The sequence below is a fragment of the Chelonia mydas genome, chromosome 4 (genome assembly GCF_015237465.2).
Source record: "Chelonia mydas isolate rCheMyd1 chromosome 4, rCheMyd1.pri.v2, whole genome shotgun sequence".
NCBI lineage: Eukaryota > Metazoa > Chordata > Testudines > Cheloniidae > Chelonia > Chelonia mydas.
The window spans coordinates 69,478,949-69,494,927 of NC_057852.1; the positions used below are offsets into that span (position 1 = coordinate 69,478,949).

Sequence of the window (15,979 nt, forward strand, 5' to 3'; positions counted from 1 at the left end):
AGATAGGGTGATCAGTATAGTATAATAATGATGTGCGAAAAAAGGAACAGGCTGGGCACTTTTTGTCAGTGCCCTTTTCCCCCACACCAACATACACCTTATCCAAGAGAGAGATCCTGTGAGGACGTGAGATGAATTTGCAACCTGACTTGTCATTAGCCATCTTGACTCAAAATGAGTGCTTAGGAAGACAGCAAAAACAACAAAATATCTTCTTCTTTTAATATTTTGAGATATCTAAACCAAAATACCAATAGAGAAGAATTGGAGCTTGAAAAGGATAATGGTAGAAATCTAGTCAAAACCACTAAGTTCTGAGATTTGGTGGCAGGTACAAAAAAAATCCCCAAGAACTGGATATATGCAGGAACTCACACACCTACACAGCTTCTAAGTACAATATTGCATAGGTTATGAGGTTTCCTGACCCATTTAGACTAACTACTTTTTAACATAACATAATGTCTCACGCCATCTAAAAAAGGGAATCTGTGGAAATAGTTTCATGAATGTAAACAATCTTTTAATTAAAAAATACATTTAATAAATAACAATGACTTTTTCTTCAAATTATTAGTTTTGAGAATTACAAAACTGTACTTATTCTTAGCTGCAACAAGCATTCAGAACTCTTCCTTACACTGTAAAAAGTGACCCTTTGAACACTCCAGCCACGCCCAACAACTTATCATAAGAACAGAAGCTGTTCCACACAGTTAGGTATAATATCATGCTATTCACTTACACATGTGATGGACTTGCAGCAAAAGGGTTAAAGAGTGATTATTTTTAGTGTCTAAAATATTTCAGATTTAATGGGAGAACTATTCTGTGCCAATTACATTTTCCGTAATATTGCTATAACTTGGTAGATTCCTTGGCTTCATGACATTTTCTTTGATTATCGTAGAAATGTAGGTCTGGAAGGGATCTCAATACATCACCTAGTCTAGTCACCTGCACTGAGGCAGGACTATATATTATCTAGACCATCCCTGACAGGTGTTTGTCTAACCTGTTCTTAAAACCCTCCAATGACAGAGTACTTAACTACCTTGACAGTTAGGAAGTTTTTCCTAATGTCTAACCTAAATCTCCCTTCCTGCAATTTAAGCCCATGTGCAATATTTCATGCAATATTATGTGCAATATTTCTCTACTATATACATTGTAAACTTTTTTTTATTGCATTTGTGTGACTTACAGAAAAAACAATGCAGGCAGTTTATCCATTTGTCTTAGTTTTTCCACAAAACATGGGAAATTGTTCTCCATGTTTTTTTCTGAACAATAGGTAGGATGGGGTTTGAGTAACTTCAGCACCCTGTTAGCCTAGAAATAGAGATAATGATTAGATGATGAGTATGCAAGGTTCATTCTGGAGTACTTTTTTAATAAGGCCGCAGGTTTCTCTTATATAAAATGATTATCAGTTCTAGTCTGATCACAACCTTGACTTTGGTAAGTAACAGAATTACACCACATCCTCAAGATGTTGTAGGTGGGATAACAGACTGCCTAGCATTAAATTTCTGTTTGTTAAAAGAACAGGTTTTGAAATGTTTAAATATTTTTAAAAGAGAACCAGAAGGCAGGAGGAAGATGATAAGCAATTATCCAAATTAATAATCAAAAGCACCTTAGAAACCACAGATACAAGTACAATTTATACTAACCTTTTATTGTACAGATCTCGTCAACAAAGTAATTACAGCAATGCTCATTAAAATGGACAAAGTTATAACTAACTCTCAAATCTACCAAGTAGGACACAGAGACTGTGGTGTTCTATTCTACTATGTTATATATTTTCCTGAGTTTTTGCCAATAAGTCTCTTGATACCATGTTTAGTGTTAATGTAAACCCTGACATTTTTCTAAAGCCTAGAAGACCATCAAGATCATCAGTCATCAATATAGCTGCAAAGTCTGGTACATAACTTGTCAGACACTCAGATTAAGATCAAGTCATCAAGTTCAGAAAAACCTAAGTAATATGGTATTTGGAGGTTACAAACCTAAAAAGTTCCAAAAATATTCATAATTTTTAAAACACTTGAACACTAAAAACTGCTTTTAAAAATGATATGCATTAACTCTCTAAATGATGGAACTATAATTGTTTTGTATTAAATCTAGCTTTCTAGTCATACCTGGGAAGAATGTCTCATAACTTGATCATTGTAGTTACCTTCATTCGGTTGTCATGTACAATCCAATTTTTTAGCTCTTCCTTCAATTCTTCTTCATATTTTCTTGCATCTGCTTTTGTGATTACTATTTTATTTTTAAAATGTGTAAACTTCTCAGGATCTAGCTCCTTAAAAACAGGTAACAGAAAAACTATGTTGTTACAAAATATGTATGGACAATGTCATCTGGCAAACATGCAATGGCCTTCTAAAAACAACTGCTCAGACTAGTTGTGAAAATATATAAGTGATGAGTGCTTACGTCAGCTCTTGGCCAGTTTTCCCAGACTTGTACCATGGAGTCATACAGTAAAATACTTTCTCGTGGAGAAAAAGCCAGGTCTGAAGGGAAGCCATATTTATCTATCTGTAATACCAGAAAAAGGAAAGCAGAGAGGAATTATGGTTTGTATGTGTGTGTGTAGGGAGGGGATCCCCCTTCATCTTCTCTTCAGTGGACAACTGTTTTCCATCTTGTTCTACATTGCCCTTCCTTAGGTTCTTGTGTTGCAGCAGCCATTGTTGAGAGATAGAAAGACAAGATAGAATTTGTCTTTGAACATGAGTGCTGCAAAAATTACACAACATGATTCCTTCTATAGCGGATCAATCCCTGTTTCTGCATCACCCCTGCCTTTTTTTAACCTGGGCAGGGAAACTGGGGTCCTTTCAAGATGTCATGAAGGTATGTTTTCTTAATAATTTTATGGTTCATTTCAAAAATGGTTTTGTTTACTATACCATTAAACTTACATGGTCCACAGTTAGGGCAGCACATGGGTGATAGTGATGAATTTTGAAGTCATTGTCCTCTAGGGAACACACATATTTTTCCAGATCATTGTATCTCTCTCCATAAAGCACTGTAAACAGAATATCAAGTTTCTAAATCTAAAGCAAGTTTAAAACTAAAACCAAAAGGCCACCATTTTCAAACTTGAGTACCAAACTTACACATATAAGCAAATGGTCTTATTGTCAAAGGTGAAAAGCACCTTCAGTTATCACTGAAGTCAGTGGTAGTTGCGGGTACTTGACGCCTTTGAAAAATCTCATTTTATTAGACACTCACATTTGCTGATTTTCACCATATGCTTTTTAAAAATCAGATATAAAGGACTAATCTGGTTTTTTAAATGTTGCATTCTGATACATACCCAATTTAACCTTATATGATTTATTTACTGTCTTGATATTCTTTTGTTTTTTAGTGCCTTTCTTGGTAGTTACAGAAGAACCAGAGCTTTCTTCTCTTACACTTTCAACATGCTGCCAGTACCTCTTTACTGACTGTAGCCACCTAAATAAAAAATAACGCATTTGCTGGAAAAGTAGTGCAATGTAACATACCTGCACAAATTATTTTTTTTAATATATTCTAATAAATCAACCAGTGTAAACTCTTCAAACTATCAAAAGCAAACTGCAGACTTCTCTGATACTCAGGAAATACTCAAAAAGAAAAGGAGTACTTGTGGCACCTTAGAGACTAACCAGTTTATTTGAACATAAGCTTTCGTGAGCTACAGCTCACTTCATCGGATGCATACTACACAGTATGCATCCGATGAAGTGAGCTGTAGCTCAGGAAAGCTTATGCTCAAATAAATTGGTTAGTCTCTAAGGTGCCACAAGTACTCCTTTTCTTTTTGCGAATACAGACTAACAAGGCTGTTACTCTGAAACCTATCAGGAAATACTATGAAAGATATCCCTTTTAGTAAAATAAGACCAGGAATAAGAGAATAAAAGACATTGTGTCATTATGGAATAAATTCTTCCCTTTTAACTTCCTCAGATGTGAAGAAAGCCTTGAATGTAGTAGAACTGATGCAATTTCACTCTGTTGGGTAGCAGGCAGCAGGAAGCCTGCAAGTAGGGTCTTAACACCTAATATAGGCTAGGACCCCAGCTTTGTAGGGCTTCCCTATGCCCTGGCAGATGGGGTCTTGGCCAGATGAGTGCGGGAAGAGGAGGAACTGGAGATCCACAAACATACAGATCCACTAGCTAAATGCCCTGTCGCAGCTAAGGTTATAGTAGCAGCTACAGAGTAGCTCTCAAGCTTCTACACGGTCTGCGATGTGAATTGTCTCCCTTGACCCAGATGGACCTCTTTACTTGGTTTATGCATTAGGTTCAAGGATTGGCCCTTATATAAATGCAAGTCACCTAAATCATCCCCTCCCATGACACAACTCACAGAATGTGGAAAGTTATTCCAGAAACTATATCCAGTGAACTGTGCTGAATTCCCTTCTTATTGTCTCATGAAAAACTCTGTGGGACTGCAGAGGGGGCAGGGTATGCAGCCCAAGATCATGTGAATTGCTTGATAGCAAGGTAAGGCCCTAAAGATATGTCTTCAGAATACACAGAGATAAAAAAAGCAAAGCAATTCAAATCAAATAAGACAACTCATTTTGCACTTTCAAGAAAATAACGCATTATATTTACTCAGTAAGATGTTTGGGGTTACTAATAGTTGCAGAGAGAGCCAAAAATGGACATCGAATCATAACTAGAAGGTGCTCCCAGACTTCTGCTCCAATTTCACCACCAAGACAATGGACCTGTTATTGGACATAATATTCACTTTTAAATATGGACATTAGAAAAAAAACCCTCAATTTTTTACTTTCTATACTATACAGTAGATTTACAATATTTTCCCCACTGTCCTGTCAATTTTCCAAGTCCTAACAAAGTAAATTAGACTCTTCCAGCACACAGCAGGGGAAATAGCAGCACGTTGCACTTCCATAAAGTTCTCCAGGATAAATATTTACTATTTAGAGACAGGGTGTGATGCTGGCAAACCAGGTCAGATCAGGACCATAGGCCAATTTGCTTGTGTATTAGTATAGATCAAAGTGAGTAACATATACATGTGCAGTCAGATGTTTAAACTTCATGAAAACTAATGTAATGTTACTTGTATTGTTTTTGCTTCTGTTCCTGTTATAATATAATGGAAAACATTTACATGGTGTATACCCTGTAATTAAATAACCCATCAAAGAAATCTTGTGAAATGCTAATGAAGGATTTAAGGGCTTTAACAGAAAAGTCTAATTCCAAAGCAAATGTCCATTGTGGTGATGACCTGAGGTCAGAGACTCAAAGTGGATTCCTCACTCATCATTATCAAAGGAAAAGTGCATGTGAGTAGAGACACTGTCAGCTCTTATAAATATGGATTCAAAGAAAGAAAGATCCTTTACTCTGGACTGTTTGGATTCTAACAGGGAAGAATAACTGAACAAGAAGATGGAGATCCTCAGAGTTATTCTGGGTGGCCCCGAGAGACTTTTGGGACACTGGCAGATTACTGTATCTCTGCTACAGTTTGCACTAACAAACTGTGACTCACCTGCTAATATATTTTCTCTGCTTTAAGCACTCAAAAACTCCTTTCCTTTTCTTAGCTAATAAACCTATAGTTAGTTTGCTATGGAATTAGCTGCCAGAATTCTCTTTGGTGTCAGACCTGGAGTACCAATTGATTTGGGGTAAGTGGCTGGTCTCTTGGGACTGGGAGAAACCTGATGCAGTGTGATTTTTGGTTTAAGTGACCATTATCACAAAGCCCAGTCTGTCTGGGTGGCAAGATAGACTGGAGAGTCTAAGGGGACTGCCTGTGACTCCATGGTAAGACTGGTACAGTGATCCAGGAATTCACTTTTATTACTGGTTTGGTGAAATCTGATTATAGAACATACCACCAGTTTGGGGTGTCTGCCCTTGTTTTCTGACAGTCTTTCCTGATGTAGCCACTCACAGTTGTGAGCCACCCCAGACAGGATGACACAGCGTGCTCCTGATTCCCCTGTGAATAGAACCCTAGTCCATGTGAAAGAAGAGAGCTCAATATTGCACTTCAAACATCCCTCATAACTGAATTACAAATGGCATTTCACATGGAGACATTTCCTTTAGAATTCCAGTGCTTCAGACCAGCTGAGAATTGCCATGAACAGGAGACTTTAAAAAAATGAGTGAGGGTGATAGTACCAAAAGAAAAAGGTGAACAGACAGCTGACCAAATGCTGTTGGAAGAGGGAGTGGAGCTTGTTGGAAAAAAAAATAGAATATATGCATATAAACATGCCAAACTCACTTAGCTCCTGACATTTTATTTAAACGACCTTTAATAATTCCAGTGGAAGCAAAGAAGGACAGTAGAAATCTACCTCATCAAATATAACATATCTGATCCTTTTGGCCCATTGCTGGCGGTGAGGTGACAGCAGCAGGATTTCTAAGCATTGAGGCACCGTCACTAGTACCTGAAAAAATGTTTGCAGCCCATTAGTTTGAAACCTGCTGACAAATGACATTATTATAAGACATAGTTTTTATAATGTAAATACACATTTTTTATTTTCAGTGAATAACAGCTAGAGGTGGCTGATTCCCCAAAGGTTCAGAATCTGGGTTTGTCCCAGATAAGCATCCAAAATTTCAGATAATCTAAATATTAGCTGAACTAGCCAAACCATTATAAACCCTATTCACTTTCTTCTTAAGTTCTTCTTCTAATAGATTTCTCACCAAAAAAGAGAATACTTATCCTGCTGCAGGGGTAACTGAACTGGGGCCAAAAAAGCTCCAGACTGCAGAATATACAGTCCCACAGTACAAAACCCCATTCTTGACCACTATATTAATCTTCTCTAATAGGAACCAAAATTGAATTACTTTTTTGTGCCAGGAATGAATTACTACATTTAGAAAGTAAGCTAACCTGGTGATGACACTTATTAATTTATATTTTAAATGCAAAATGTAGATTTAGTTTAGAAAATAGTTCAAGATCCCAGAGACTGCAGCCAGTAGGAGCAGCTCCATAGACAGCCAAAGCAGGGATGGCTGTAGTGAATGGAGGAGGTAAAATGGGGCCCAGCTGGTGGCACCTCTTCCCCCAGCACCCTCCTAGATCCAGAACTGTGCAGGGGAGACACACACCCATTTTGGGAAATATAGGGCCCAGGTGCTGCCTTCCCTTCCCCCCTGCCATGTGGCCTTGGGGAAAAACTGCAGAGAGGAAACCATCAGAGGCTCCAGTTGGTAGGAGCAGCTGCAGAAATAGCAGTGCTAAATTAAGCTGCTTATCTGCTTTACTCCTTGAGAGAGAGATGAAACTGAGAACATACTTGTTAAAAAAGGGGGGGGATGGTTTTCAGGATCGTTAACTTCAGTGTATATTATTACCCACTGAACTAGAAAACTGGCAAGTAAACAAACCAGTCTATTGTACGCACAAGATCTATCATCTCTACTGGAACTTCATGTAAAATGAAGTGAGATTCAAACATCAGGAAAGGTCTGTTCGTGAAGATTTCTCCAATATTAGTGTTTTCTTCTGTTATATTCTGATGTCTTTGGAAGTTCATAGTTTAAAAAATAGTGCCATGATGAACTTTCTGAGGTGCAGTCTACTAGAAATTCAAACTTTGTTATTTAAATAAAGAAGTGTATCATATAATAACAAATCTGAAATAACAGAGTATACCTGACAGTTCAGAGCATCATGGCGGTAATCTCTCGTGAAAACACCACATACTACCATGCCATCAGGCAGCGTTTTGTTAAATCGATTATAAACAGTAGCCCACACTTGGTTAACAAGAGCCTGATTATTAAAGAAAAGCAACACCTCAGTAACACGTCAATAAAATTTAGACAGCTAAGAAAATAAAAACTATAAACAAATAGGCTATTTCACCATTATATTATTCCAATTTTATACCAGTGTAAATACATTAAAGTCAATCCTGAATGCAAATTACAGTGTATATTTTATAATGTAATTATAATTATATTTATAATTTTTAATGTTTTATAATAGACTCGGACCCAGCATGTGCTATAAAACTGCAAACATCATACAAAAAATAGTGTCAGGTGTAAGAAGACAAGACAACATCAAATACTAAATTCTGATGTCCTTACTTAGTCAAAGCATTCACTGATTTCAACTTTGAATAGAAGCTTAAGGTTTTAACTCACTTGGGCCAGATCCTCAGCAAGTGTAAAGCACTAACTCCAGCAAAGTCAATGTAGTTGAGGTTTTGAGGATTTAATTGAAATATGTTTTATTTTGCTGTAAATAACTTTTCATTAAACTATGTCTTCTACTCATTTAAGCCATACCTTTGTTGGAGCAACATACACAACCACCCCCTCGTTACTTTCTTTCAGGATTTTCTCCATGCAGTAGTAGGAGGAGTATGTTTTCCCTGATGAGGTAGGGGCTACAATCACTGCAGATTCATTATTATCTACAATGTCAAGAAGGTCTCGCTGCAGATAAAAAGTGGCATGGATTGTATGTCAAGACAGTATCTTTTTTATACAGTTCAAGATATTATGATACAATTAAACCCATTTCAATTCACCAGCACACAATCATATTTTCTTTTTACCACTGCATAATTCTATGCCGCCCTGCTATGGAAAAAAACGTTTCACTCCAGTGCCTTCTTCCCTACAGCCACGCTTCCAAATAGACCTTTGTCTCATCCCAATAGGGGCCTTCTCCTCCTGAACAAACTCTACCTGCTGCATACCCAAAGACTATTGTGGAGAGATAACAGAGCAGGACTTAGAACTACAAGCAAGGAGCATATGGTCATGTCCTTTGGCTCAGCGCTTCTCAGTTGGACCTTCTTTGCGTGCATGGAGAGACTAGTGAAAAGTTGGAGTAGCATGCTCGTTGCTGTTGTGACTTCCCCTCCAGACAGTGAGATTCTGGAATGTCAGTCTTGCCTCAGGTGATCTTTGCCTGAGGTCCCAAAAGGAGAGGCTTCTTGGCCTTATTATTGATTCTTATGGGGTATGAAGGTTGCTCGCTCTGCCTTACTGCACCTCCCTCCAAAGCCTTTGGAAAATCAGATGCAAGGCTGACTTTCTAGCCCTCAAACTCTGTCCAGTCAAGTTTAAATTAGGTCATCATTAATGAGCATCAACTTGGAAAAAAAATCCTGCTTAAGCCAGCAATCAAAAAAATATTATTTATTTTCCATAGCATAGGGACTGTTAGTCTATGACCCCAAAAAACATCAAACATCCAGACACAAAACCACTTTCAAGGAAGCTGATGTGATCTTATTTGGGTCAATTTTTTTAAGATGTCACCAGTTTATGGAAAATTCAATGTAAAACCCCGATGTACATAAATAATGGGTAAAACCCTGTCGCAAATTGGCAAACAAACAAACAATAAAACATTCATTCATCAGCAAATCAAAAATAAACTCAGACTTATGGATAAATTTCATCATCTCCACTTTCTCCTCTACTATTCTACAAACAGACAAGGCAATTACAATAAACTTTCCTTTTCTAAAACTGGACTAGAGATCAGACAGCTTATTCTGAAATCTAAATCTGTATTTTAAAAAGTTACTTGAAAGCTAATCAAGAAGAAAACCATTACAATATGAAAGTTTATATTTTATAGAAAGTCTGTATATTTATATAACCTATTCTCCTCCCACAGCCCTGCCACCCACTGTAGGTGAAATTGGAGGTCCCTGAAAATTAAGTTCCCAAAATCAGCTTTTCAAAGAGGCTGTGAACAGCTTTTTGATTTGGCGCTGTAGAATTTTCTGTTATATTTTAATCTTGGCTCTTCTAACAACAATTACCTATGAAAACAGTAGGTCAAATTTCACAGTATATACTATTACCTGCCATGTATCTGGAATAAAATGCTGGATCCTGGGATCTCGATCTGTTCTCTCTTCTCGTAACAGGCAATGACCCATGTACTGTAGCTGAAACCGAGCTGCTCCCATGCCAACAGCATATTTAGAAATCTTTGCCTTCTTCTCTTTTCTGTCATCCTCTGGAATCTGTAAACATTTAGAATTTTTGATGCAGCTTGTTTGTTTATATTATCATAATGAAATTTTTTTCACTTCTCAGTGAAGTAGCAATATTATATCTAGTTATTCGTTTCTTACAATAAAGAAAAGGATTTACTTAAAATATGTTACATTTTCTCGTTCCAATTAAGCATCAAATTAGTATGATCTCAGAGTAGCAAGAAGTTAAGAAATCTGCAGGTGATGGCAGGATCAAGACCTCAAACAGTAACATTAGGATGCCTGGAAACTCCTTTGGCCATCGTTTGGTGTTGATGGTAATGAAGAGTTCAGGAGGTGGTAAAAATAGTGCTGAATGCTAGAGGCACCCAGCACCACACAGGATCAGGTCATTACTCAGACTGCAGTACATGGGATAACACTCTAGATGTAGGAGTGATGTGCTAGATATTGTAACATGGAACCAAGGTTAAATAATTTAAATTATAATAGTTTCTCAGTTTTGTTTTAAAGGTTTAACTGGTTTGTTATAGAATGTCCCTCCCCTTCTTACTCCTCCTTTTCTAGCCTTTAGTTTTATTACAGAGGGAGCCGGCAGCAAGTCCTATATTTAGGTGGCCTAACACTTCCCTTTATAAAAGATTCTTGTGTCCGTTTCTTTGAGAATCTCAAATACCTGCATTGTTTGTGGTAGGCTTTGATGTTATTATACAGAGGGTGAGCTATCAAGCAGGAAAAAGTGCCTTTTCTTGCCCACTAAGTTTCATTCATCTTTTACTGAGATATAATCTGTTAAAAATCACCATTTCCCTTTTCTCATTTTTTGTTCCTCAGGAAAATGTTGTCAGCCTGCCAGAAGAATAACTACACATGAACATTATAAGGTGGGGCAGCTACTAAGGCATCTGAGTGCTGCTGGAGCAGCTGATGGAGTTGAAGAGAGCCAGGCTGCACTGCTCCTTCCAGACCTAGCATGTAACCCTCCTACATACCACCTGGTAGGGGATGTAGGGGGAAAGGAAAAACCAAACTGAGCTCTCCTCACCTATAAGCCCCCTAGTCATAGCCCCTGGCTCTTGCAGTCCATCCTCTCTGAAGGTAGGAACTTGGACAAGAGCTTCTCCCACTCCTGGATAGAGGAGGGAATGAGAGAGAGAAAGATATCAAGCTGAGCTCCCTCCATGATCACTCCTGGACCCAGCGATCCAATCTCCCTCTGAGATAACAGCCTTCTCCAACTGCCAGTTAATGTTGTTATTCCTGTAGGTTAGGTGGCAGAAGTATGCTGCAATGCTGAGAGTTCAAAGTGTGAACTGACAATGCACAATCGTGTGCTTGTTCCAGTTGCCCGTAATTGAATTTGTTCTTACCTTTTTCTTTTAAAAAAATACACTTTGGAAATAATATTTAAAAAATCAAACTTTGTTTAAACAACATTATGTGGGTGGCAAATTAGCACTTGAAAGTTAGGAAATGACAGATTTACAGTTGCCTGTGCAATTTTAATTTGGCCCTATTGTTCATATATTGCACAGTGCAGCCTCGACATGATCACATATTTTTTCCCACAGGCCCTCTTCCTTACTTAGTTGCACAAGAGGTACATACAACGGGGAAGAAATAAAGTTGCCTGGGCAATCACAAATCTGGTATCTCCTATATTTCAAGTGCTTGACTTTGCAATCTAAATAATATTCTTGTAACGTAGGTTTTTTGTATGCAATTGTAGATATTTTGAAAAAAAAAACAATAAAAATTGTATGACAAAAACTATAGCAGAGATTAAGTTATATGCATGTAGAATAGTACAGTTGTGAAACACACATTACCTGGGAAGGATCTAAAGTACATGTTAAATTGTCAAATCCAAAGTATCTAAGACATCTGACAATCTTTTGATAATCTGTCTTCTCCATTACATCTTTATATTTTTCCAGCAAGGAATGGATTCTTCTCATTACTTCAACAGCTACATTTATATCTTTCACTTTCTTTCCTGGAAAAACAAAATATTCAGCTATATTGATAATCTCAAACCACTATATTGATAATCTTAAACCCTCCACACAAGGGCCAAATGACCCTCACAGCTGCACAGGCTCTGTGCAAAGAGGGAAGGTCTCAGATCTCGGGCTCCAGCTTGAGCCCAAACATCAACACTACAATTTTTAGCCCCACAGCCTGAGACCTGCAAGCCCAAGTCAGCTGACCCAGGCCAGCCACGGGTGTGCTGCAGCTCTTTTATTGCAGTGTAGTTGTATCCTATGGGACCATGTGCAATGACTCTGATTTTGATGTCAGCTTGGAAAGCCCTGCAGCAACAAGCTCCCAATAAAAGCCATTAACATAAAGCCTCATTGTAGAGATTTTCTGGGATACAACAGGATGAAAATGACTAGCCAAGAAGCAGTCCTACCAAGGGTTACTGTTGCAGACATCTTATGATTTATTTTAATCCCAGGCTGTGTATTGAGAGTTACATCCAAAATAGTTCAACTCTATGGACCTTCAGGACATGTTGCAAGACCCATCTCTTCCCACATTTTTATGCAGCTATATGTGAACTGATTGCTGAGATTTGGGCATTGAGAGCTGGGATTTATGGCTAGAGTGTTTTCTTTTTTCAGGGGATCAACTGGGGGAGGAAACTACATTTATTTTTGTTTGTATTACTTGGCTTGTATTACTTGTCTTGTCTAGAGCTCTGGATAGGTGCATTTAAATGTTATGTATAAATCAAAATGCACAAAATAATAAATATGCTCTGATGCTTTACACATCTGCCTCCCTTCATGGCCAGTGCATGTAGGTGGTGGTTTGGACTTTTTTTTTTTAAATCCTTTTCTGTTTACACCTCATTGCCATTTTAGAACATCTGTATTACTTTAAAATATATTCTTCTGGTGTCCAGTACTTGCATTAAATGACAGGGGGATATGATACTGCAGTGTATTTGGAGTTTAGAATCCACACCATGGGATAGGAGAATAGGAGCTGGAGAGTGGAGAACAGGGTTCTGATACATTGGTTTGATGTTACCATAAACACAGGTGTTTTCCATGATGATCCTCCCAAAATGTTGGTATTCTTCCTTTTCCCCTGTCACTTACTACATCAGTTTTGCCAGCTCTCACAAACTGCTCATGGAAATCATTGTTTGGGTTCTGGCTGTATGTAGTTTCACAATGGCATGAAAAGTTACAGCCATCACACAATTTTTAGGAAGCAAGTTGAGAGTGTTTGATTAGCGTAGTAAATGCTATGCTAACCTACAAGGCCAGAGACCATGAGTTCTAGTCCCAGCTACTGCACTGAAAATATTTCTGTACTTTTGCAATCCTTACTATGAACCAAGGCTTTGTACGCTGAGTGGTTATTATCATTCGTGCATTAAACAGAAAAAGTAACAGAGACTGCACAAGAGCATTTCAGAGAGAGCTGGAATTAGAACCCAGGTCACTACTATATCATTACTACTGGTGACCCAGGTCACTACTATATAACAGAGCCAAAGCTCTTCTACTTTGCCACATAGTCTTTTAAAAGTGATATGTCAAATTAGGTGTTTGTCTAAACTCTTCCCCCTTATGAATGCAGTGTGGCTCTCTGTCAGCCTTTAGCAGCTGCCTACATATTTAAATTTACTACTTGGCTATAGGGTTCTAAGACAGTGGTTCTCAACCTTTAGTACTGGTGACTCCGTTCACATAGCAAGCCTCTGAGTGCAACCCCCCCCCCTTATAAATTAAAAACACATTTTTATATATTTAACACCATTATAAATGCTGGAGGCAAAGCAGGTTTGGGGTGGAGGCTGACAGCTCGCGACGCCCCATGTAATAACCTCACGACTCCCCGGTCCTGACCCCTAGTTTGAGAACCCCTGTGCTAAGCGATATGGTTCTTTAGGTCAAATAGTAGTGGCTCCTGCTTTTTACCTTCAGAGGTCCCAGTATCAGTCCCCACAGATGACTTACAGAGGGGTGGTGTTACATGTAGCTTTGCTGCCTGTAATTACTACATCACAATCTGCTCCCAGAACCAAGGAGAGAAACCAAAAATCTAGATGTTCAGTATTCTGTTGTGGTCTTACAAAACTGGTAAGATATGTGTTGTAGCTCCCTGTATGAGCTGGGCCACAGAGAGGATAACTTTATGATAATTCTCACCAATTGCATGTAAACCTGAAATGGAAAAGGTGTGGATGTGTGATCAAACTCTGTTGATGACAGTGAAAAACAATATACATGCTTGTATAAAAGTTAGTGTAAGGACCTAATGTACTTGTCAGAATTATTTTATACTGCAAAACATATTCAGAAGTGAATGTGGAAGTTGTGTTCATATTTGTTTTGCAGTTTGACCTGTGTTCTTTCTTAAGGAATTTAAATGATTTCTTAGTTGGACCATGTAATTTGCATGCACTGTAGTTGTATATGATTAGTTTGTAATTCATCAAAAAAATAATTAAGACTGATAGGTTCTTTATTTTAGTATAAATTAACTTTGCCAAAGAGAGAGAGTGCCAAAATGTCTCTTTTCATATGAATTACCTTAAAACAAAAAACTAATGGCAAAACCAAAGACTTCTTTGTGGCTGATTTTCCCTTCGATTCTCAGACTCTGGCATAAGATATTCCGCTAATATACCATGAAATATTCCACTTTATAACACAGACCCCGGATATTGCAGAAGTGGGTGGGTGAGATTCTGTGGCCTGCGTTGTGCAGGAGGTCAGACTAGATGATCATAATGGTCCCTTCTGACCTCAGTATCTATGAATCTATATACAGATTACTGTGAAAGTCAGCCTTGCTCTACTTCGCATAGAATTCCACAGACCTGACATGGTACACAACACCTCAAAATGAATACAATTCCTTTGTGTCATTATCCAACTGGAAGCAGCAGCCAACTTGTGATCCTTTGCCCTGTGTTACAAAACTGATTTAACAAAATCTGGAATACCCCGATTATGGAAAACTATTACAGTACACAAAAGAAACCAAAATGATCAGCTAAGATACCAATGGCAGGTACATACTCCCTTCTCCATAGAGAGACAAATCCCCTGAAGGATACTCCAGTTGCACATATTTCTTGTGCTGGAGGCATGTGGGTGACAGGCAGGGTCCTTTGCACTCCCTTCCCCTGAACACTTATACCAGCTAGCCATGTGCTCTTAAAATAAAAACCCAATAGTACTACAACAGGTAAAGTTTATTAGGATTTTCTTCTGCAGTCTTGTTACAGTTAAATAATGACTGCCAACCCCTCCAAAAAAGACCCAAGCATACTTTCACATACCTTGGTCTTTGCATTGTTCTATCCACACTTCAAAGCAAGTATTCAATCCTGCCATTTCTGCAGTACATTTCACAGAATTACTTTGACACTTCTTGAGAAAATCCTCTAGTTTACTTATTCCAGAGTTAAAATTCTCTTGTATTAGCTTTTCAATGGAAAGAGCATCCCATTGTTTCTGTTCTTTTCTTTCCTCTTCAGCTTTCATTCTCTTTTGGTTTTCCTCAATAATTACTTCTGCTTTGGTCTTCTGCCAGTAAAATAAATATATTACATATATAAAATTTTACACTTTTGTGAAATTTTAAAGAACAAATGCTAATGTCTTACAAGTAATCTAATGTAACAAAGATTGACGTGTGAGCATCACTAAGTAACTCACTGCTTAAAAATACTTATTGCTCATTATTCATCTATAAATTGGCTTTTATAAAAAATATCTTCAAAATAATTCAGTAGTCAGTGGACTAAGGGAAGTTCCACAATTTTTTATTCTGGTTACTCAATATATCTTGTGATATTGTCAATAACTTTATCTGATGGGTATTTTCTTCACATTATGTCACAACTATGATTTTTAAAGTTATTTTAACAGTTAATATACGTGGATAAATACTAGTATTTCAATTGCAATGAACACCAAATACACT

At 37.7% G+C, this 15,979-nt stretch overlaps 1 protein-coding gene across 2 annotated transcripts in view; it reads right to left on the bottom strand.

The window, feature by feature from the left end:
• LOC102931483 (probable ATP-dependent RNA helicase DDX60) overlaps positions 1–15,979 on the bottom strand; it is a 71,086-nt gene that overhangs the window by 26,136 nt on the left and 28,971 nt on the right. Inside the window, exons 14-25 of one of the 2 annotated variants that reach the window (XM_007067046.4) lie at positions 15,333–15,579; positions 11,854–12,020; positions 9,887–10,051; positions 8,349–8,498; positions 7,708–7,827; positions 6,386–6,481; positions 4,650–4,765; positions 3,350–3,492; positions 2,946–3,055; positions 2,455–2,559; positions 2,192–2,320; positions 1,205–1,332 (exon numbers count right to left, since the gene is read on the bottom strand). In XM_007067046.4, coding sequence (XP_007067108.2) covers positions 1,205–1,332; positions 2,192–2,320; positions 2,455–2,559; positions 2,946–3,055; positions 3,350–3,492; positions 4,650–4,765; positions 6,386–6,481; positions 7,708–7,827; positions 8,349–8,498; positions 9,887–10,051; positions 11,854–12,020; positions 15,333–15,579 — 1,676 coding nt within the window. The remainder of the gene's footprint in view (positions 1–1,204; positions 1,333–2,191; positions 2,321–2,454; positions 2,560–2,945; positions 3,056–3,349; positions 3,493–4,649; positions 4,766–6,385; positions 6,482–7,707; positions 7,828–8,348; positions 8,499–9,886; positions 10,052–11,853; positions 12,021–15,332; positions 15,580–15,979) is intronic. The other variant, XM_027829276.3, reaches the window with a different exon arrangement.